The sequence below is a fragment of the Dysidea avara genome, chromosome 1 (assembly GCF_963678975.1).
Source record: "Dysidea avara chromosome 1, odDysAvar1.4, whole genome shotgun sequence".
NCBI classification, from domain to species: domain Eukaryota; kingdom Metazoa; phylum Porifera; class Demospongiae; order Dictyoceratida; family Dysideidae; genus Dysidea; species Dysidea avara.
In genome coordinates this window covers 557546-581689 of record NC_089272.1, presented here as the reverse complement: position 1 = coordinate 581689, position 24144 = coordinate 557546, and the positions used below count along the sequence as shown (strand labels likewise).

At 38.1% G+C, this 24144-nt stretch overlaps 1 protein-coding gene across 1 annotated transcript in view; it reads right to left on the bottom strand.

The window, feature by feature from the left end:
* Positions 1 to 24144, bottom strand: part of LOC136242173 (uncharacterized) — a 113500-nt gene that overhangs the window by 45827 nt on the left and 43529 nt on the right. Inside the window, exon 14 of the mRNA XM_066033595.1 lies at positions 17717 to 17787. Coding sequence (XP_065889667.1) covers positions 17717 to 17787 — 71 coding nt within the window. The remainder of the gene's footprint in view (positions 1 to 17716; positions 17788 to 24144) is intronic.

The window sequence follows — 24144 nt, the reverse complement described above, 5'->3', positions numbered from 1 at the left end:
TCTGCTTGCCTGATGCCTTCAGACAAATTATAATTCAATAACGGCTAAGGCTACAGGGTTAATTTTTTCACTGCTCGATGTCACTTCAGCCTGACAAGTGCCTTTTGGCATACTGCAGTACATACAATGCATGCATCATGGACTCATCTTTGTTTTCCTTTGTGTACCATTCTTTTTGCTCATAGCCCAAGGTTTCCACTCATGCTAGCTCAAAAGTTCCCTACATGTGTAAATGGGAATTGTCTGTATTTTGTGTGGTGACTGGATTGATTGCACAAGCGCTTCTCCTAGAATTCTTTGTTTGTAGTACTGTGTAACAGGCTGAACATAGCTAAAAGTGAAGCATAATGGCCACTTCATTTTTGAGTGAGTATTTGACTGTTTGGGTGAGCGTTCACATTACCTCTGACGCCATCCTTTCTTTTGATGTGGTATGCGCGGGTTCACCAGTCATAATAATGTTACAAAAAAGTAAACACAAGCATAGGGAAAAATAAGAATTGAATTCCGATTAGGCATCATAGAAAAAACATAGGGAAACAAGGGAGATCGCCTACACCACCTGGTATAGACTGAATTTGGGACTAAATGTCTGCTAGTATATCAGTAGGTATAGGTGACCTCCCTTGTTTCCCTACCTTTTTCTATGATCCCTCCTAGGAGGAAAGTATTTTTGATACACTACTTGTGTTTCTTGTTAATGCATTCCTGAGCAATGATAGCAGTGCTATATGGCATTTATACACCTTCTCTTCCCTTTGAAGTGAGGTGTCAAGTGGTATAAATAATAGTTAGACACCAAGACCAAGAGAACTAAGCGATTTAGTAACCCCGATGGCCTGAGGCTGTAGCGTCCCGAGCGCAGCGAGGGCGCTACTAAGGGCCAGAGGGGTTACTAAATCGCTTAGTTCCCGTTGGTCGCGATGTCTAACTTATTTAGACTATGGTTTAAAGTACATACCTTTATAGCCAGAGCATTAGGGTGGGGTGAAAGAGCAACGCAGAACGGCAGAACGGTTTCTTCCTGAAGTCCTCACAGCGCCCACAAAAATAATTATTCGACCGGTAACCAGAGTAATGGCTAGAGCTACAGTAGATACGCCGCTTAGTCTACTATTTGTCCAGAATTATTCGCAGAACACGGAGAAGAATTGTATTACAGTATTATCAAGTACTCCAGTGCACCTTTCGTTTTATAATTATTTTTCACGTACAAAATTGCCTAAGGGCGGGTTACTAAATGAACACGTGTAGGTGACTAAATGAGCATGTCAGGTGACTAAGTGATTTAGTAACCCTCTAAATGAGCTGTACCATAGTCTAATCATAGTTATTTCTAAAATCATTATATTTGCTTGTCATACCACCAAATGTGTGGTGATATACGTAACTGAAACTATCGTTTGTGCTTGACACAATACATGCATTTTAAAGACTGTGAACTCATTTACAGACTGATAAAGCCTAGTTTTTGTATCACACATACACAAACCCACGCAATGCAATCATGATTGCAATCAGATTACTTTGGAAATTAATTGCAACTTAATTGAGTACATTAATCGTAATCATAGAAATGAAAGCGATAGCAATCACAGTTGATTAATTTCCTTGTGTAATAGCCGTTCTATAGTGCCACGAACAATGGAACATCAAGCCAAAGTTTCTTTCTATAAACTGCATACCTGACCATAAATCCCTATGCGTCCATGATGTTATAGTTAATTGCACAGCGGTATATGCAGTTGGCTTAGTAGTCAAAATAGTTATGATACCCTGTGCAGTTGGTGGTTTGAATCTCAACCTTTTCTTTGTTTATTTAGCCAATTATTTTTGTTTTGGAACCCTTTTTGATACACTTGTTCCTATTGCGAAGCTTTCTTTATAAAAGTTCACAGTTTTTATGTTCTAGTGTCTTTATAAGAGTTAATAATACTGTATACATCACAGTGCACGATTAACGTTTAGCGATTTACAAATGTAACTGAACCTTGGTTGATCAAATCTGTGAGCTGGCAATCCTTTTGCAGCCATTTGCTAACATAATGACAAAACCCAAAAATCCCATAGTCTTTAATGCCACGCTGTGACTACACTTTAGCAAAACGACAATGGAGAAAAAAACACTTGAGAGTTTGCAGTGCTACTAAGGTCACAGAACAGAGAGTTGCATCAAGATGCATGGTAGTGTGTTGTACAGCTAAGAAGGTTGGTGTGCCACACCATGAGTATTTTGACAGGTAGAAAGTCATGTGTGCATAACTCCATGGTCCCTTCTCCAAAGCATATCATTTTTTTTTCCATTATAGCTGTCTGCCAGTTAAGGTAGGTCACACAACAAATTCGATTAAATTCGCACCAGCCATTTGCGAGATATGGGCATTCAAGGTTTCAATTTAATTTTTTCCTTTTTTCTTAAGCCATAGGGGGTCTATGGTGGCTTCAGTTTATTTTCACACACGTAGCAAAAATTAATATAAAATGCAAGTGTAACTCAATTGCCTCAATTTTAGGTACAAATGAAGAGAGTATAAAGGTGAATTCACGCACCAAGTTTACTATGAATCTCATGAATATCCAAGGAGTTGTGATGGTTTATTAATGTAAAATAGACAAAACGTCTGTCACGGCTACAGGGTAAATCGAGTATGGGAATAACTTGAAAATTGGTGTGTACATAGGCTGATCATCATAGCAGTGCCTTTTGATGGTTTGAAGAAAAGCAATTGAGTTATAGCTAAAAGTTATAAAGCAAAAATCAAGCAAGTATAAAAAGCGGATCAAGATACTCTAATAGAGCAGTCACCGCAGGATAAAAAAAGGTGAACAAAAAATGTTGAAAAAAAACAACTTGCCACAGTTTGAATTGGAGACCTTCATACCTAATACCCACATCTTTAACCAATGAACCACTGCTATCTTGGCTGATCACCTCACTTCGTTTATGCTTTACAAATGAAAATTCTAGTTTAAATCTGCTAAAAAATACACATTTATAATTTCATATGTAGATCTACCAATAGAGGTACTAAATTGCTATAGAACATTCTATGTATGTTCTATCAGAACATTCTTCAAAAAATGTTCACTCTATTAGAGTAGTACAATAATATTGAAATAAATCATGCAATATTCGAAGATCTATACCAATGAAAGTTCTAAGTTGTTCATATTCTATGATTGCTCTATTAGAAGTCCTTAAAATGTGCAACCTATTAGAGTATTACAATACCAAATATTGAAGTAAAGCATGCAATAAATCTACCAGTGGAAGTTCTAGATTGTTCTACAACATTCTGTGTATTTTTTATTAATAGAAGTACTGTTCTAAAAAAATGTGAGAGTGTTACAATAATATTACCAAATATTGAAGTAAATCATGCAATACATTTATAAGTCTGTCTTCAATAATCATCATTGTGTCTGCATAAAAAAGAAGAAATGTGAACCCGAAGTCAGCCATAGGGACATTATAAAGTACAAAAAGAAGTGAAATCCACAAAAAACAACAACAAAAAAACGCTAAGTTGGGAAAAAATGGTGCGGCCTTTAAAAACCTGGGTAAAAGAAAAGGTTGTGAAATCAAAGGTAGTGGCCAAGCAATGATGTACATAAATTTTAGTAATGGCTGTGTGCATTGTTAAAATTTATTATCATTAACATACACCTTTGATTTCACAACTTTTTTTCACCCAGGCCTTTTAAAGGATGCACCATTTTTTCAGAGCTTGGCTGTTTTGTGTGGACACTCTTACATCCCTACTGTGCATTTTTACTATGGTATCTTGAGCACAGTAGGGATATAACACTTCTTATTGTTTTACTGCGATTTAACATTGTGAACTACTCCAGCTTGTCTCAGTACTTTTTATCAATGTGCTATGGTCCCTATACTCTAGTTTAAAATTTTAAAATTTTTTTTTTATGTAATTGTGTATATACGTACAGGCATGTATATGTATGGATCAATGTAGCTCAATTTATACAGAACAAAACAAGTTGACACTGTAAAAAGAGGTGCCCAGTAAAAGTCTGTTCCTTGGAATTAATCAACTTTGTAGAACACGTATAGAATTTACAAATAAAACACAACGTGCTGCATAGCTAGGGTATATACTTGTTTACAGCAATACTCCCAATTTGTACTAGCCAACCATTTTCAGTTTCTGGTTAAATTTAAGTCCGCATAATCAATTGCATCATCATAATATTGGTGAGTAGAGTGATAACTTCATTCAAAATTTTCACTGTTCCAGAAGGAATCACTACCAGTGCCACGAATCACTATCACGTGACAAGAGTACATAATAAAAATAGGAAGGGAGAGTGTCTAACTGCCAATACAGCCTGTACAAAATCACTGCGTATTATTGAAAAGACCATGATCTTTGAACAAATCAACACTTTTACTGACTACAGAGATCTGTTGATAGGTGTTGAGTGCTGTTGATAGGTGTTGAATAAAGTAAAGCCTTTGCTCTACCAATGTGTGGATGCTCTATAATACGCAGTGATTTTGGCTGAAGGTGTCCTAGTTAGACACTCTCCCTCCCTATTTTTATTATGTACTCTTGCTATCACCTCCAGTACTAGCAGTTTTCTGTCGGTTGAATGTAATGGATTAGACAGAAAATAAGCTCTCGTATGAATACTATATGGTTGTCATGTGAGCCTCTCTCACGTGACAGGTGTTACAATTCATTCTACACCATGTGTTTGTAAGAGTGGGCTACAAGTGCGTTAATGCATCTTCTACAGCAAGTTAGACTACGAGTAACGACAATGGAGAACACAGCCGCCAGGTTGGCAAGCTTACGGCGAAAGCTGAGACACTAGCAGAGAGGTGAACTTTGATCCCAAAGATGCCGTAAAGAAGATGCTTACTGCTTAGAGTACATTGAGGAGATATAGAGGAGGCGCTTGGCTGAGGCAGCTCCGCGAAGATCAAGAAAAATGTTAAGAGGAAAGTATGGCAGCATGAAGTTCTAGAAACTGTATTCTTCATACTGATAGTCTACCGGTAATATTATAAATATTGCCACGTGTTGATGGAACAAACGGAGTGCTCAATAGATGTGTTGATTGAGCAAGCAAATTAATCTCATGTGTTGATATGTAGTCTGAGCAAAGAGCTTGTGTTGGCAATACTAGCTACCTGATAGTATTGTATAGGAGTAAAGGGCTCAATCACAATGTTCAGTTAATGCCACAGTGATGATATCTCTAAGGAAATGTTGCTAATGTGTTGAAGGTTTCAACCATCTATTGTTCATGATTGAGCAAAGGGCTCATCCAGCTATATTGTTCATGGGTTGATAGCAGTACTGAGCAAAAGGGCTCAATCACCTACTGTTCATGTTCTGATAGTAGGCATATGCATGCATGGCTACATAGCTATTTAAAAAAATAAAAATAAAAATTCTAAAAATAAATAAATTTAAAATAAACAAAATAAAGTGGAAGTATGTATGCATAAAAATAACCCCCTCCCCAACTTGATGTCATTGTGTTTGATAAAACGGTGGCAGCAAAATATAGCTACAGTCGAATGTTTAATTAGGAAGTCCAACTAGTCTGGCAATGCAGTTGACATGTCAACAGGTAAGAGAATGGAAGTGATAACATCAGCATTTGCAAAAATGAACAAATTAAATTAGAAAGAAGTTCAATCACAGGTGGTACTGACTTAATTACCGGTAAATTTGACCTCAAGTTTAGGATAATATCATTGGGGTAGAAGCGAACTCCAAAGGATCTGCATGGACGTAAATAATGAGAAATGTTAACTGTGCTGCTTTAATCTGTAGCTTTATATATATATATATATATTGCATAGATTTCTTAACCTCATAGTTTCTGACAAATAGATATAGGGTTTTGGAAATTAACCCAAGACAGAATGGTCACAGTCCAGAGGGCTATAGTATGCATTACCATTGGTGGTCTTAGAGGACTAGTACTTATTGCCAAGGCAACCTATAGAGCTGATACATGTATGTGTAACCCAAGACAGAATGGCCACAGCCTAAGAGGGTTTCCTGTATGTACAACCAATGTTGGAATAGTCATGGTCTGTAGGTATATCCACAGATGGATTGGTCATAGCCTGCGTGGAGTGCTGGTATAATAATATGACCAAAGATGGAATGGCCACAGCCTGGAGTGCTGTTATACACTGTATGACCAAAGATGGAATGGTCTTAGCCTGTAGTGCTGGTGTGTATGACCAAGGATGGAATGGTCTTAGCCTGTAGCGCTGGTATGCATGACCAAGGATGGAATGGTCTTAGCCTGTAGCACTGGTATATATCACCAAAGATGGAATGGTCTCAGCCTGTAGTGCTGATATGTATGACCAAGGATGGAATGGTCTTAGCCTGTAGTGCTGGTATGTATGACCAAGGATGGAATGGTCTTAGCCTGTAGCTCTAGTATGTATGACCAAAGATGGAATGGTCTCAGCCTGGAGTGCTGGTATATATGACCAAAGATGGGATAGCTGTAGTGCTGGTATGTATGACCAAAGATGGAATGGTCACAGCCTGGAGTGCTGGTATATATGACCAAAGATGGAATGGTCTCAGCCTGGAGTGCTGGTATTATATGACCAAAGATGGAATGGTCACAGCCTGGAGTGTTGGTATGTATGACCAAAGATGGAATGGTTACAGCCTGGAGCCGAGGAAGTGGTTATGGTGTCGTTACTTATATACAAACAAGGGCGTTTGGGCTCTGGGGTTTCAGGAAACCCCCCTTTGACAGCAAAACAACTCAAAATATTAAACTTGCCTCAGTAAGAGTGTAATTATTAATGCTATCTAATTAGAGAGTACAAATACAATATGCTACCTTTATGAATCAGTCTTTCACTGTGAGTCTCACTAGCAATAATACAAGTCAAATGCTCTTTAATTAGAGTATTGTTATAATCAATTGTAAGATTTTAATTTTATCATGGAAATGTCTTCTAACAAGTGATGGATGGCTTTTTCAAACTAAGAGAAAGTGTATATGTTATAGTAATGTACTATTTGTCTTATTGATTATTGCTGAGTACTGAGTTTAGTTTATTATTACACAAGCTATAGAGTAACTCACCTAAAATGGGACGGGCTCCAAAATCAAATGCAATTACTTGAGCTACAACAGGAATTTTTGAACAACTTATATGTCTTTAGATAGTTCAAGGTTGTGGGACTTTGCACACCAAGCATCAGCTTTCTCGGCTCCTTTCTCTGGTGGCAGCAGCTAGAGATGTACCGATAATCGAATCGATGATCGGATTAGCTGCCGATATGGCAATTTCTACCATATTGGTAATCAGCACAAATGCTCTGAGAACCGATATCGCTACTGATAGTTTGCATGGCAAATATGAGTATCAGCAAAGCAATGATGCTCACATTAAAAACAAATAGAAAGTCTCTCTATATTATTTCATAAACACTAAGTTACGAGAAGCCATATGACTACATGTGTAAGTACTGCTATTTGTGATAGAATATTCTTACCCAGATCTGTGGTTTGTTACACTTTAAGAATAAAGAACTGTACCACAGGAAAGCTGAACTGATAATCTGTGTATAGTAGCCATCTTGAAAACTAATCAAAACACGGAATAATCCGAACAAGGGAGCATGTATTAAAATATTTGTGGTGCCTAATTGTCTGGGTTGTGTATTAGAGGCAACATCACCATAGGTAACCAGGTATCGCTGTGCCTTAACAGGCTACAGCCTTATAGTTACATCACTTCTGTTTTCTCTAAAAGTCATTAGAATAATATGCATCATGCAGTAGCTACACCTGTAGTTATATTTGATTTACATTTTACAGAATATACAATAATCGGATCGGCATAATCGGTATTGGTTCTTTTAGGTACAAATTAATCGAATATCGGTACAAGTGAAAAATCCTTATCGGTACACCTCTAGCAGCAGCCCTGCAAAGTCATTTCTAATTAAAACGTATAATCGGAAAAAAAAGTCGATTCACGGACACTCACCATCTACAAATCAGACTTACATCCAATCAACAGTTTTATGTGTTCGCATTGTAGATCAACTCATCTACTTTCTAAATATCCCCAGTTTATTTAATCAAATCCTTTTAATCACGAATTCCAAATCAAATGAAATGAGATGTCACTAGAGTAATAATCGCACTATGAATTTAAGTACACGGAAGTAAACGGTGTTTGTAAAAGTATATGGTGCACATTTCCTGTAAACATATGGAATAAAGATAAAAAATAAACTTAGTTGTTGTGAAACAGTCAACATTGAAAGTGTAGATGTAAAGGTTGAATCTGGCAAGTTCTAGAACTTTCTTGAGAATTGTGTATAAATAGATAGTGTAGCATGTACATTTGCCTGGTGTTATTGTACTCCTGGTATGCTGTTGTTATTTTGCTGTTGCTGCTGTATTTTTTTACTGCTGTTGATTAAAGAGATTCTTAATCAAATAGACTGTGTATAGATTCTCTGGAAATAGATTTGGGCTCAGTATCGTGGTCTTTACAACAATTTCTTGGTAGCAGAGGATGGTTGAAGGTTAAAAGCTGATGACTATGGAGACTAATAGTGAGATACTAGAGTTAGAGAAAGGTTTAGAACAGCAGCAAGGTAATGAACAGCTTGAAGATAGCATATTAGAGTTAAGACAAGAAAAAGCTAAAGTAAAGACACTATTTACTAAGGCAAGGCGTAGAACACTAGTTTTGATACAAGAAAAAGATGTGACTGTAGAAGTTATTAAGGATGCTTGTGAAGATTTAGATGAGACTTTGGCGAATGTTATGGACACGATGACTAGGTTAGCAGATGCTTTTAGAGAAAACAGAGATCGTAAAAATGGTGATAAGCTCAGCCAAGAAATAGAAAAGGTTGAGTTAGAGTATAGTAATGCACAAGATCGTGTGCAAGACACCTTGGATGAACTGAATAAAGTAGCTAACCTCAACAAATTTGTCAGGAGATTAGAAGAAGATAGTTTCAAACAGTCAGAGACAATAGCTGATTATAAGACTACAGCCTCAAGGGAGGTATCAAAGTCAGAGGATTTAATAGCACACCAGCAGTCTGAACATGTAAGAGATAATATAAAACACCAGCCACGAGTTGTAAGAGAAGGCAGCATAGTAAAAAGTAAGATTCCCACTGTGTCACTTCACTCGGCAGTGAATCATCAGATTACAGTACCAGAAAGAGGGGCATATTATCCATTGGATGAAGGGACAAGCCAGAATATGGCTGATTCTGCACTGATTGGACAAGACCTGTGGAAACAGCTTAAAAGGGTTAGTATTCCTGTTTTCTCCGGTGATAAAAGGACATACTCAAATTGGAAAGCTGCCTTTTTGGCCTGTGTGGATCAGGCACCAGCCACCCCAGAAAACAAACTCCTTCAATTACGACAGTGTTTGGTTGGAGAAGCTTTAAAGACAATTGAAAGTTTGGGACATAGTGCTGCAGCATACCAAGCAGCAAAAGAACGATTAGAGCGAAAGTTTGGGGGTCAGAGAAGACAAATAGCCATATACTTGGAGGAAATTGACAGTTTTAAGCCGGTTCGACCTGGAAATTACAAAGATATTGAAAAGTTTGCAGACCTATTGGATGTTGCTATTGTAAATTTGAAAGAAACACATTATCCTGAGGAGTTGAGAGATGGTATGTTGTATATCAAATTACAAAAGAAATTACCAACTCAAATGCTGGCTGCTTACCATCGTTGGGTGTTTGAAAACTACAAGATTGAAAATGTTGAGGTGTTGCGTGAATGGATAGTTCAGGAGGCAGAATTCCAGATGAGGGCTATAGAAACAGTCCAAGGTTTGTCTACTGGAAGGCATGGAAAGCCAGAGACTAGATCTCATGGTTTTAGAGAACCTCATCAGACCTTTTTGGGAGGTCAAATGCCAAGCTGGAGTCTGGTGAATCCCGAGGTCAGAGGTCATGTAGAGTTTGTAATAAACAACATGGAACATGGACATGTGATGAGTTCAAACAGCTGAATATCCAGAAAAGGTGGGAATGTGCAAAAAGGTTAAGACTATGTTTCCGTTGTCTGGGCGAGGGTCACCTGGGCCAATACTGTACACGTACCAGAGTTTGTGGCTTGAATGGTTGTAAAGAGCTTCACCACCGACTGTTACATAGAAATCCAGTTACCTTACCTGATAACATTGAGGAATCACAGAGAATAGCAACAAACAAAAGATCAACAGTTAAGGTTGATCAGCCACTTACTACTGAGGCATCAAAGTGTACCCAAGAAGAGAGGGTCCCAGTGACAAGAGTGGATTCCCCCAGGGAGGGGGACCAAGTGATATCAACTCAAAATACCACCATGGTTTCTGGAATCTCGAGTAATATTGCCTTAAGGACAATACCTGTATTTGTGAGGAATGGACATAGAAAGTTGATGGTTAATGCTCTCTTGGATGATGCTAGTACTAAGACTTACCTGAATACGGATGTAGCATCAGAGTTGGGATTGAAGGGTAAGCTTCAGAGAATAAATGTAAATGTATTGAATGGCCAGGTTGAAACTTTTGAGACTTCACCAGTTGAGCTTTTGATAGAAAGTTTAGATGGAAATACTACTTTGAAAGTGACTGCACTTACAACAGGTAGAGTTACCGGGAACATGAAAGTTATTGATTGGGTCGAGTGTGCAGGAAGATGGCCACATTTATAGAGTTTCAAAAATTAGGACCTCGACCGATAGTTGATGTGTTAATAGGGCTGGATTGTTCTGATTTATATTTTTCTTTCAGGGATGTACGTGGTGAACCAGGTCAACCTGTGGCTAGACTTACACCACTTGGGTGGACTTGCATTGGACCTGTCTATGATGAGGGACAGGCTTGTATGACTAATTTTGCTAGAACTTACTTTACCACAGGGGACACTGATGTCAGCAAGATTGAAGCTGTATTACAGAAATTTTGGGAAGTCGACAGTTGTAGTGGAGAAGTGAGTTTCTTCTCTCCTCAGGATAAACTGGTGTTAGAAAAGACAAAAAAATCAATTCAATTTGTTGATAGTCATTATAGAATCTCCATTATAGAATCTCCATTATAGAATCTCCATACCATGGAAGGGAGATTCAGTGTATCTACCTGACAACTATTCTGTGGCGGTGAATCGTTTGAAGAACCTTGAGAAACGACTGGCAAAGAATCCTGAGGTGGCCAGGTCCTACCAAGAGACCATTAAACAACATTTGGAGAGAGGTTACATCAGGCAAGTTAATCCTTCGGAGAAGTCCCACAGACAGTGGTACTTACCACACTTTGTGATAGTTAAGAAGTCAAGGTTGACAACTAAAACCCGCATTGTATTTGATGCTTCTGCTCAATGTGATGGAGTGTCTTTGAATGATGCTATACACCAAGGGCCAAAGTTACAGCAGGAATTATATCAAGTTCTGCTACGTTTTAGAAAGCTCCCAGTAGCTTTGATATGTGATATAGCTGAAATGTATTTACAGATCAAGCTTTATCCACAAGATCGGCCTAGTCACAGGTTTCTGTGGAGAAATTTAAGTTTGGAGGAAGACATAAAGGAGTATGAGTTTGATCGGTTAGTATTTGGTTTAAATTGTTCTCCGTTTTTGGCACAATTGGTGACACAACATCATGCTAAGATTTATCAAGAAAGATACCCTATGGCTTCTGAAATTATATTAAAGTCAACCTATATGGATGATAGTATGACTTCAGTTGTGAGTGAAGATCAGGGAGTCCAACTTTATCAAGAGCTATCCGACCTTTGGGCGGGGGCAGGAATGCATGCCCATAAATGGCTATCAAATAAGTTTGAGTTAACAAAGAGAAATTTTTTGAAGAAAATTGCAACCTTGTTCGACCCATTGGGCTTTTTGTCCCCTTTTGTAATACGAGCAAAAATGTTAATGCAAGAAGTGTGGGTACAAGGTGTAGATTGGGATGAAGAGTTACCACTGGATACACCTACATGAGTGACAACATCGTTCAGAAAATTATCAAGTTTACCAAGTGTTAGAATTCCAAGGTGTTTACAGTTGAGGAAGGAGGTGAGCTCAATTGCAGTGCATGTGTTTGTGGATGCTTCACTGGAGGCTTATGGTGCAGTAGTTTATGTAAGAGTCAAATATCAGGATGGAAGTTTATCAGTACGTTTAGTTTCATCCAAGACCAAGGTGGCTCCACTTCAGTCAGTGAGTGTACCACGTTTAGAGCTCATGGGAGCTGTGTTAGGGAGCAGGTTAGCGACATCAATTTCAGATGCTTTAGATATGGAGAAACAATCCTATACTTTCTGGACTGATAGTGCAAATGTTCTATGGTGGATTAGGGGATACAGTAGAACATTTAAGTCATTTGTTGCAAACAGAGTGGGAGAAATACACTCATCCTCCTCTCCTGATCAGTGGCGATATGTTCCAACAAAGTTAAACCCAGCAGATTATTTGACACGTGGAGTTAAACTTATGGAGTTAGTAGAGTTGAGGATGTGGTGGGAAGGTCCAGAATATTTAAAAGAAGATGAATTCCAATGGCCAAGAAATGTTGTTGACAAGAGACCTACATCAGCTATAGAAGAAGTTAAACAGAAATATACAATGAAAGAACCATCAGAAGAAAAATCAGCCTTTATGACTACCACAACAAAGATAATTTGGCGATTACAACCAGAACGTTTCTCCAGCTGGAATAAATTAACTAGATTACAAGCCTGGGTTATGAGATTTACAACAAATTGTCGTTCTCACCAGCATGAAAGATTTTTAGACAAAGGGATAAATTTGGAGGAAATAAGGGATGCAGAAAAACTAATTTTGAAGACAACACAGAAAGAATGTTTTAAAGAAGAGTATACAGCCATAATCGAAAGAAAGAAATTACCTAAAAATAGTAAATTACTCAGTTTATGTCCACGACTGGATGATGATGGGGTGATGAGATCAGAGGGCCGACTAAAGTATGGTGAATTCCTTCCATATGATATAAGGTATCCTATTATCCTGCCCAGGAAAAGTTGGATAACCAAACTTATTGTGAAGCATCATCATGAGTTTGGGAACCATAGTGTGGGTACTAACCAGATATTGTCCACTTTATCATCCAAATATTGGATTGTGGCTGCCAGGGAAGCAATCATTGAGTGGGAGAGAGAGTGTACCATGTGTAAGAGGAAGAAAGCAAAGAGGACAGAGCAAATATAATGGCACCTCTACCATTGAATAGGCTGACAACATCCTTGAGGGCTTTTGCAAGAGTGGGAGTAGATTTTGCTGGACCATTTATCACGGTACAGGGTCGAGGAAAGCGAAGACAGAAACGCTACTTATGTCTTTTCACGTGTCTCGCATGCAGAGCTGTTCACTTGGAAATTGCTTATGGCTTGGATGTTGATTCTTTTCTAACTGCTTTCAGCCGAATGATTAATAGGAGAGGACTACCAGAGGAAATAATATCAGATAACGGCACTAACTTTGTGGCAGCAGATAAGGAACTCAAGGAGATGACATGCCAAATAGTAAACGATTCGAAGTTCACTTCTACAATGATTAAAAGAAAGATAAAGTGGTCTTTTAATCCTCCCCAAGCCCCACACTTTGGGGGAGTCTTCGAAACGATGATTAAAGCAGCAAAGAGGGCAATCACGGCTATTCTGAGTAACTCAGACATTACTGATGAAGAATTGATGACAGCTTTTACGGAAGCGGAGGCCTTGATTAATTGCAGACCTTTGACTTATCAATCTGCTAATCCACATGACGATGCACCCCTTACACCGAATCATTTGTTACATGGTCAAATGGGAGGAACATTCGCTCCTGAAAGTACAAAAGAAGTAGCTTACCATCCACTGAGACGATGGAGAAGAATACAAGAACTTAGTAGACATTTTTGGCAACAATGGTTTCATGAATGGATACCAGGTCTGAGTCCGCGGAAGAAGTGGTTCAAGTTGCGGAACAATTTGAAAGTGGGTGATGTAGTTTTAATGATGACAACTGATAGTCCACGAGCTCACTGGCCTTTGGCAAGAGTTCTTGAAGTATACTCGGGCCAAGATGGGAATGTTTGCTCAGTTAAAGTTCAAGTAGCAGATAAGACCTTTGTTAGACCAATAGTCAAGCTTTGTCCACTAGAACTGGAATCAGCTAAATAAGAATATTTTGTACAGACAATTGAGAGATAATATACCTTCACCAAAAGATTACTTAAAGAGAACGATTTACTACTGATATTACACTAACTCTAAAAATCATCATGTAGAACATGAGGAGGGGGAAATGGAATAAAGATAAAAAATAAACTTAGTTGTTGTGAAACAGTCAACATTGAAAGTGTAGATGTAAAGGTGAAAGTGTAGATGTAAAGGTTGAATATGGCAAGTTCTAGAACTTTCTTGAGAATTGTGTATAAATAGATAGTGTAGCATGTACATTTTGCTGGTGTTATTGTACTACTGGTGTGCTGTTGTTTTTTTGCTGTTGCTGCTGTATTTTTTTACTGCTGTTGATTAAAGAGATTCTTAATCAAATAGACTGTGTGGAATATAGATTTGGGCTCAGTATCGTGGTCTTTACAACAACATATCTCAAACAACGTATACTTAATCTAGTTTCCGTATACTTAAATTTATGGTACGATTATTACTCCAGTAATGTCTCATTTTATTTGATTTGTAATTCGTGATTGATTAAATAAACTAGGAACATTTAGAAAGTAGATGAGTTGCTCTACAACTTTAAGATAGAAAACTGTTGATTGAATGCAAGTCTGATAAGTAGATGGTGAGTGCCCATGAATCGACTGTTTTTTTCTCTCGATTATACGTACTAATCAGAAATAACTTTGCAGGGCTGCTGCCACCAGACGAAGAAGCCGAGAAAGCTGATACTTGGTGTCCAAAGTCCCACAGCCTTGAACTATCTAAAGACATATGATTTGTTCACAAATGCCTGTTGTAGCTCGGAACAATTGCGTCCGATTTTGGAGCCCGGCCGATATTAGGTGAGTTCCTCTATAGCTGTCCATATTCTTGCTGATGGAAACCCCATTATAAAAATCCTAGATATGCCCCTGACAAAGGATCTCACTTTGAGGCTTACAACCTGAATGCCAAGAGGGCTTTGGAAAGGAGGTGTCAGTAAGCCAACATATTGTTTACTCCATATTTCTGTTATAATTGTTATGTAGTGATAAAGGCACATGCAGCCACTATGGGTAATTATGTATGGTCCTGTAGTGCAGTAAAGAAATATCCGGTTGTTTACAACCACATAGAAGCCAGGTGGCAGTTACAGTACAAGACAATGGGAGATGTGGTTCTTTTATTGGATTTATACATAGTTAAGTTGCTTGAATTGCTTGCTTGTTTAGTATTCTGCAGGTTTCTTAAGATCTGATGAGATTATACACAGCAAGTCACGCTATATTCTAGTGCCCTGATAGCCAGGCAGCAAAATGTTATCTTTGGCAAAATGGGAGATAAACCATCTAACACAGGTGTCTGATAGAAGCCAGTGGCTCGGTGATATACTAATTCTAAGGAGGAGAGTAGATTGTCTGTCACCAAGCAATCGGGCTTATAAATTCAAGAATTACTATAACACTTTCTTTGTTACCCTAGTGTGTGTTAAAGTCATAACAGTAGCCCACGCTTGGTGGCACAAAACCCAATGTGGTGCTGTGTTGTGGTTGGTTGTAAGGGTAATAGTATGGTGAGGGAGGTGCATTTTCTGTCGGTTAAATGTAATGAATTAGACAGCTCCTGTATGAATACTATATGGTTGTCATGTGAGCCTCTGTCACGTGAGCCTCTGTCACGTTACAGTAGGTATAAAAGGTAAGGTAAAGTGTTACAATTCATTCTACGCCAAGTGTTTGTACAAGTGGGCTACCCCACCCTCCCTCCTAATACTGTTAGGGTTTTTTGTTCTTGATTCTCTGTAGGTAATTTTGTTGGAACTTGAAGACCTTGGCAGAATGAAACCATAGATTTCCTGTTTACTTGAACTTTAGTTAATGCACAACATGAGTGGAGCCAATTTTTGGTTTTTCCTGGTAGGTTAGAAAAAAAAAGTCTACCAGGTTTTTTCCAGGGACTGCCTCAGTCTCAAACTTATGTTTAGCTTATTATGATTTTGGCTAGCCCCCACTCCTCTACTTTGTATACCAGCAACATGTACAAAACTGATGAGCTGTAATAGTAGCTTTGTGCAGTGTAAATCCTTCAGTGTGTGTTTTTGTGTGTTAAAGCCATTAACAGTAGCAGACCCTTGGTGGCACACAACCCAATGTGGTGCTGTGTTGTGGTTGGTTGTAAGTGTAATAGTATGATGAGGGAGATAACGCTTCCTATTATTTTAATACTGTGATTTAATATCATGCACTACTCCAGCTTGTTTTAGTACTTTTTATCGATGTGATATGGTCCCTATTCTAGTTGGAAATTCTGTGTACTTGTTTGCTAACTTTTTTTGTAAATAATTATTATGACTGGTGAATCCACGCATACTGCATCTGAAATGGCACCTCATGCCCCAGCTATATCAAATATCATCTAAAAAGTGAAGTATCCATTACGTTTTGTTGTCAACTATGTTCAATCCATTACACAGCATTGCAAGTCAAGAACTGTTCGAAATGCACTTCTGCGATCCACACATGCTGAAAGAAAGAAATGGCACCATGCGCCCCAGTTATATCAATTATTGTCATGCTGCTGAAAAGTGAATTATCCATTACGCTTTGTTGTCAGCTATGTTCAACCCGTTACACAGCAGTACAAATCAAGAACTGTTCGAACAATCAAAATAGCCACTATGAATAATACGGACAATTTCCATTTCAAAGGGAAGCCATCATGTGCTGCCGCCAAATTGATAACGGAATTTTCTACTGACTGACTAAGTAACTGACTGATGCCTTCAGATAAGCGTAACTTGATAACGGCTAAGGATATGGGCTTGATTTTTTCAATGTTTAACATTGCATTGGCCCGAGAGGCACCTTTTGGCATACCACAGTACGTAAAATGTATTCTTCATGGACTTACCAGTGTCCTCCATTGTGTCCCATTCCAATACTACCTCATCATCATCTGGGAAAATTGTGACTGGTTTCTGGGTGATGTTATTTCGTGGGCCATACCTACTTCTTTGTAGTCCCTACTATACAGTACTATCGTACTGTATGATTACCAAAATAAGCAAACAGCAAACGACACCAAGCATACCAAGCATACCAATAGAGTACGAAAATCCTTATAAAGACAAAATTTGATGTGGATATGCAATCAAGATACATAACCTAAACACTAGGAAATGTGAAAAATGATTCAGACGTCATTTGTATCTGGAAAACAAAGCATGACCAACCTAACTGACTACTACTGTGTACTAGGTAACTGACCACCCGTATGCAACTATGCTACTTACTAATTGATTAATAAAAGCCACCCGTAAGAAATTTAGACAAGATAATAAGGATTTATTAATAAAGGAATCTTTTTACGTTAGTTGTTATGGGGTGTGTCAGTTTTCTTTCAAGAAATGATGGTATAGCAGCATAATTATATCAGTCTATAATACTCTCTATTGTAATTTTACTTGCTGATAATGCTCTGGTACAACTTGGCACATAATTGAATGACTTGATATATACACCATACATATGTGCAGTAGTACAGACACTATTACACTTACGTACCTATAGTACTTGATGACTTCAAAAATTCATGCCACAACAATTCCTCTGCAGTTGGTCTACTTGATACATCCCTGTATAAGGTATTAGTTAAGTAAGTAAGATTGTATCAGAGTTGGAGGTAAAGCATTAAGTAATAATTATAATTAATAAAACACACTACATTCTATTACACAGTAATATAACTTAAGTTATTTTCTCTAATTTCTAACTTGCTACTGTAATGAAGAACAGTAATATTATTACATAACGAGACCGTGAGATGGTATAGGCAATTGCCATCCAATGCTAAGTGGCAAAACCAGTCTACAAATGAGACAAACTGGATTCCAGATTTCCTAGCTTTCACGTGATTTAGTTACACCATAACGCTTGTAGAATATACCGCATGAGAAGCCATACAATTACATGTACGAGTCTGCAGTGAAACTTTGGAAATTAAAAAAGCTTCTTGTAAACTGTAACAGCATAAAACACTGGTCTGCCCTTCCAAGGAAATAAGTAACAGCACTTGTGTTACAACAGCAGTCTATTAATTTTAAACACATAGTATTCCGGAAAAGTCTGAACTGAAGCATGCATTAAAACATGCTTGTGGGTGCCTTATTGTCTATGTACTGCAACTAAGGCCACACCACCATTGTTGGTACTGACTCCTGTAGCAGAACTGTAAAACTGATCAACATGCTTAGTTTGCATAATACATTCCTCTTTTCAAAAAGTAACAAGTAATATTCAACTTATTAAGTTACACTACATACTACATAATAAGTAACTGAAAGGTACACTTTTAAAAGGTAATGAGTAATGTGTAACTTAATATCTAATCCAAAACAGCCAAGCCGTAAAAAAAGAGTGCAGCCCTCAAAAAGGCTATGGTGAAAAAAAGATGTGAAATCCAAGGTGGCGGCCAAGAAATGGCTGTGATGGTAGGTTAATGGTAAAGCGGCACCAAAATTCACCTGAATTGTCGTTATTAAAATTTTTACCATTAACCTACCATCACAGCCATTTCTTGGCCGCCACCTTGGATTTCACATCTTTTTTCACCATAGCCTTTTTGAGGGCCGCACTCTTTTTTTACAGCTTGGCTGTTTTGGATTAGATTTCATTTCTTTTTGTATTTGTATACCCCAAAGATAGGCCGGCTTTGGGGATTTTTAAACCTATCTTTTTTCTTTACCACAGGAAGAAGAAAAGATGAAGCAGATGTACTTTAAATAATTCTGATTTTATCAGTAATGTACAAATTATATATATAATACATATAATATTTATTACAGAACTCTCCATGGTGGTTTCTTTGTAACTGAACACTCTACAAGGTGACATCTTCTAGCTGCTCTCTCTACAGGGTGAATTGTTTGTAGCTGAACGATCTACAAGGTAACTTCTTCTTGTTGATCTCTCTATAGGGTGATTTGTTTGTAGTTGAACTATCTACAAGGTAACTTCTTCTAGTTGATCTTTCTACAGGGTGATTTGTTTGTAGCTGAATTCTGTATAGGTGATTTGTTTGCAGCTGAACTCTTTACAAGGTAACTCCTTCTAACTGATCTTTCTACAAGGCAATTTGTTTGTGGCAGAATTTTCTACAGGGTGATTGCTTTGCAGCTGAACTCTCTACATGGTGGTTTCTTTGTAGCTGAACTCTCTACAAGGTAATTTCTTCTAGCTGATCTCTCTTCAGGGTGATTTGTTTGTAGCTGAATTCTGTACAGGTGATTTGTTTGCAGCTGAGCTCTTTACAGAATGGTTTCTTTGTAGCTGAACTCTCTACAAGGTAACTTCTTCTAACTGATCTCTCTACAGGGTGATTTGTTTGTAGCTGAACTATCTACAATGTAACTTCTTCTAGCTGATCTCTCTACAGGGTGATTCATTTGTAGCTGAACTATCTACAAGATAACTTCTTCTAGCTGACCTCTCTACAGGGTGATTTGTTTGTAGCTGAATTCTGTACAGGTGATTTGTTTGCAGCTGAACTCTTTACAGGATAGTTTCTTTGTAGCTGAACTCTCTACAAGGTAACTCCTTCTAACTGATCTTTCTACATGGTGGTTTCTTTGTAGCTGAATTCTCTACAAGGTGATTTCTTCTAGCTGATCTCTCTACAGGGTGATTTGTTTGTAGCTGAATTCTCTACATGGTGGTTTCTTTGTAACTGAACTCTCTACAAAGTAACATCTTCTAGCTCATCTTACTATAGAGTGATTTGTTTGTAGCTGAATTCTGTATAGGTGATTTGTTTGCAGCTGAGTTCTTTACAGAATGGTTTCTTTGTAGCTGAACTCTCTACGAGGTAACTTCTTCTAGCCGATGTCTCCACAAGGTCACTAGTTTATAGATGAACTCTCTACATGGTGGTTTCTTTGTAACCGAACTCTCTACAAGGTAACTTCTTCTAGCTGATCTTTCTACAAGGTGATTTGTTTGTAGCTGAACTCTCTACAAGGAAACTTCTTCTAGCTGATCTCTCTACAGGGAGATTTGTTTGTAGCTGAACTCTCTACAGGTGATTTGTTTGCAGCTGAACTCTCTACATGATGGTTTCTTTGTAGCTGAACTTTCTACAAGGTAATTTCTTCTAGCTGATCTCTCTACAGGGTGATTTGTTTGTAGCTGAATTCTGTACAGGTGATTTGTTTGCAGCTGAGCTCTTTACAGAATAGATTCTTTGTAGCTGAACTCTCTACAAGGTAACTTCTTCTAGCTGAACTCTCTAAATGGTGGTTTGTTTGTAGCTGAACTCTCTACAAGGTAACTTCTTCTAGCTGATCTCTCTACAGGGTGATTTATTTGTAGTTGAACTCTCTACAAGGTAACTTCTTCTAGCTGATCTCTCTACAGGGTGATTTATTTGTAGCTGAACTCTCTACAAGATAACTTCTTCTAGCTGATCTCTCTACAGGGAGATTTGTTTGTAGCTGAACTCTCTACAGGTGGTTTGTTTGCAACTGAACTCTCTACATGATGGTTTCTTTGTAGCTGAACTCTCTATAAGGTAACTTCTTCTTGCTGATCTCTCTACAGGGTGATTTGTTTGCAGCTGAACTCTCTACAAGGTAACATCTTCTAGCTGATCTCTCTACAGGGTGATTTGTTTGTAGCTGAACTCTCTATAGGTTATCTGTTTGTAATTGAACTCTCTACAGGATGGTTTCTTTGTAGCTGCTCTCTCTATGGGATGACTTGTTTCTAGCTGATCTCTCTACAGGGTGTACTTGTTTCTGGCTGAACTATCTACAGATGATTTGTTTGCAGCTGAACTCTTTATATGATGATTTCTTTGTAGCTGAGCTCTGTACAAGGTAACTTCTTCTAGCTAATCTCTCTATAGGGTGACTTGTTTGTAGCTGAAATATCTGCAGGGTGATTTGTTTGTAGTTGAACTCTCTACAAGGTGATCCTTCTAGCTGATCTCTCTACAGGATGACTTTTTCTAGCTGAACTCTCTACAGGGTGATCTGTTCATAGCTGCACTCTCTACAGGGTGATATGTTTGTAGCTGAACTCTATACGTGGTGGTTCCTTTGTAACTAAACTCTCTATAAGGTGATGTCTTTTAGCTGATCTCTCTACTGGATGACTAATTGTTTCTAACTGATCTCTCTATAGAGTTATAACTTTCTCTATAGAGTTATAACATGTTTGTATAGCTGAACTCTTTACAGAGTGGTGTTTTTGATTGGTTGTTGAACTCTCCAGCTACATGGTGACTTGTTTGTACTATAGAGTGACTTGTTTGTAGCTGAAGTCTCTACTGAGTGATTTACTTGTAGCTGAACATTGCATAAAGTAACTTGTTTGTGGCTAGTCTAGATGAACTCTCTACTGGGTAGCTATTTTGTAGCTGAACCCTTTACGCAGTGACTTGTTGTCTCTACAAGGTGACTTGTTTATAGCTGAATTCTCTTCAGTGTGACTTATAATATTTTGAATCTCTACAGCAACATATTTGTAGCTGAACTCTCTACAGGGTGACTTGCTTGTAGCTGAATTGTTTATAAGATTAACTGTTTGTAGCTGAACTCCCTACAGAATAACTTGCAATGTCATATAATTCTGTAATGGAGTAAGTTATATACGTAGCTGAATGCTTTATTAGGGTGACTGTTCTATTAGAGTATCTCGATCTCGCATATGCTACACGTAGTTGACTTTGGAATCATAACTCAGTGGTTTGTAATCCGATTCTTCTGTACTACTGCAAGGAATTTCTATGATAATTATTCCAACTACACACCGATTTTCAGCTCACTGCTCTAAGCGGTTTGCCTGGTAGGCGTGAAAACTGATAGTTTTTTTATTCATAAAATTCGATCGCGTAATTGTGACATAGGTTGGGTTTTGTGTCATATCTCGATGGCCTTTAACTGGATTTCTTTCAAACCACAAAAAGGCACTCCTACAATAGTTACTCCATTTACATAGCAATTTTCAGTTCATTCCTTCAAGCGGTTTACCCTGTGGGCGTGACAGACCTTCGAACTTATTTTACGCAAATAATTGGTCATAACTCCGTGAATGTTCATCAGATTCCTACCAAACTTGGTACTGAGATTCGCCTTAATGAGCCCTTTAAGTGTACCAATTTTCAGCCCGATTGGAGCACGCATTCACGTTTTATGGCGGATTTTGCAAAGTGTGCGAAAAGAAGAAGAAAAAAACGAAGAAAAAAAAACCAAACGGGTAAAAAAGAAATAGATAGACATGGGTTAGAAATAGAAACAGCTATATAAACTATGGTAGCTATCAGATAGTGTACAAGTTAGGTGTAGTTTTTGTTTGTAAACACCATTCCCTTACTATTATGCAGAATACAGCTAAGTTATAACAATAATCATAGTAATCTTCAACTATTAACTAAATCGTATAGATAGGATTGTTATTATCAATGGCTTAGCCAGTTTTCCTACATTAGCTTGATAGAGGTTTGTACCACTGTATACTCCTTTTTGCTAGTGATGTGTTCGCATATGGTTGCATTCTGTTTGCGTTCTCTAAGTGGTGCAATTGCATTGCATTTGCGTTGCATTAGGCAAATGCTAACGCAATGGAAACTTTTTGACCGCTACTGTACATATGTCACAGGGTAAGCAAGGCTGACAATTAAAGCAATTTGTCTTCATACATTATTTGTGTAACAGAGTGACAGTAACTATTATTATACTGCACTATTATTATAGTTATAGTCTGTATGTCTGTGTATTTATGCACGCATGTGCATATATTAGAGGAGGTGTCATTAAGAATGTGAAATTGACCACAAGCTTACAGTGGAGGCCCCAGTTGTTCTTTGATGATTGTTTGGTTAGGATGACAGAGAATCATTGTTTGAAGATTTCTGCCGCATGTGGAAGCCGATTATCTGAACTCAGATGATCGTTCTACTTAAGTAAAGGAGGAGAATGGGATTAAGTAAGTTGCGTGAGTCCCCCATTTTCATTTTTTATGTATATGTTAAAGCATAGCCGCAAGTGCTATATGAAAAATAAAGTACGAGGCGTGCGGTCGAGATGCTAATAAAGCACGAGGCAAAACGGAGTGCTTTATTAGCATCGAGGCCAAGTGCCTCGTACTTTATTTTTCATATAGCACAAGCAAGGCAATGCTTTAAATGATTTATGGAACTTTCTAGTCGTGTAGCTTCACCACTGATACACTAGGACTCGTAATTAACAAGCGTTGCATGAATTATTAGCAGCCTGAACAGCACACAACTAATTTAACAAAGTAACTCATGCGTATTTCACCATAGTTTGGCATGGTAGATGCTCATTACATCTTTTGGCAGGTTTTGCTCGCAACCCACAATCGATTTTATTGTGAGTCACATGGTGAAATATTTCTGTGATATCTCCAGGACTTGTCCGTTTACATTAACAAATGTAACAGCAACGTTACCTTCTCCCATCCATCATCGAAGCATTAAGGTAAGTATATAAAAGCAATCCAGTAGTAGCACTCATGTTGGCTGGGGTGGTTGACCACTCAGCGTGGCGAAGGCTATCAGCCTTCACCGGCTTGGGTGATTAGTAGTACTGGCGAGAGTGCCGCAGGCTATTAGCCTGAACTGGAGCACGTGGGCAACTGTGCTTGACATTTGTTAAACTATCGTATTGGTAACTTGTAGTGTTATTGTGTAAAGGATTAACAGTTTTCTTGTAAGATTTAGCTAGTTTTAGGTGCTGTATTGGTTTGTTTTGTATCAATATTTCCTTATTTGGCTCTTTGTTCCATTGGTAAACAATGCCATTCGCGGTTATTATGATGTCACGAAAGAGACTGAGTGGCTCCACAACAGGGTGATAAGTTAGTTATCACTGGGTGATAACTAATATATCGTACAGTAGCAGCGCCGCTCTGTCTAGCTGTATGGTAGTTATAACCCGGTGCGGCGCTTTGATACTCCCACGCACTGGGATGTA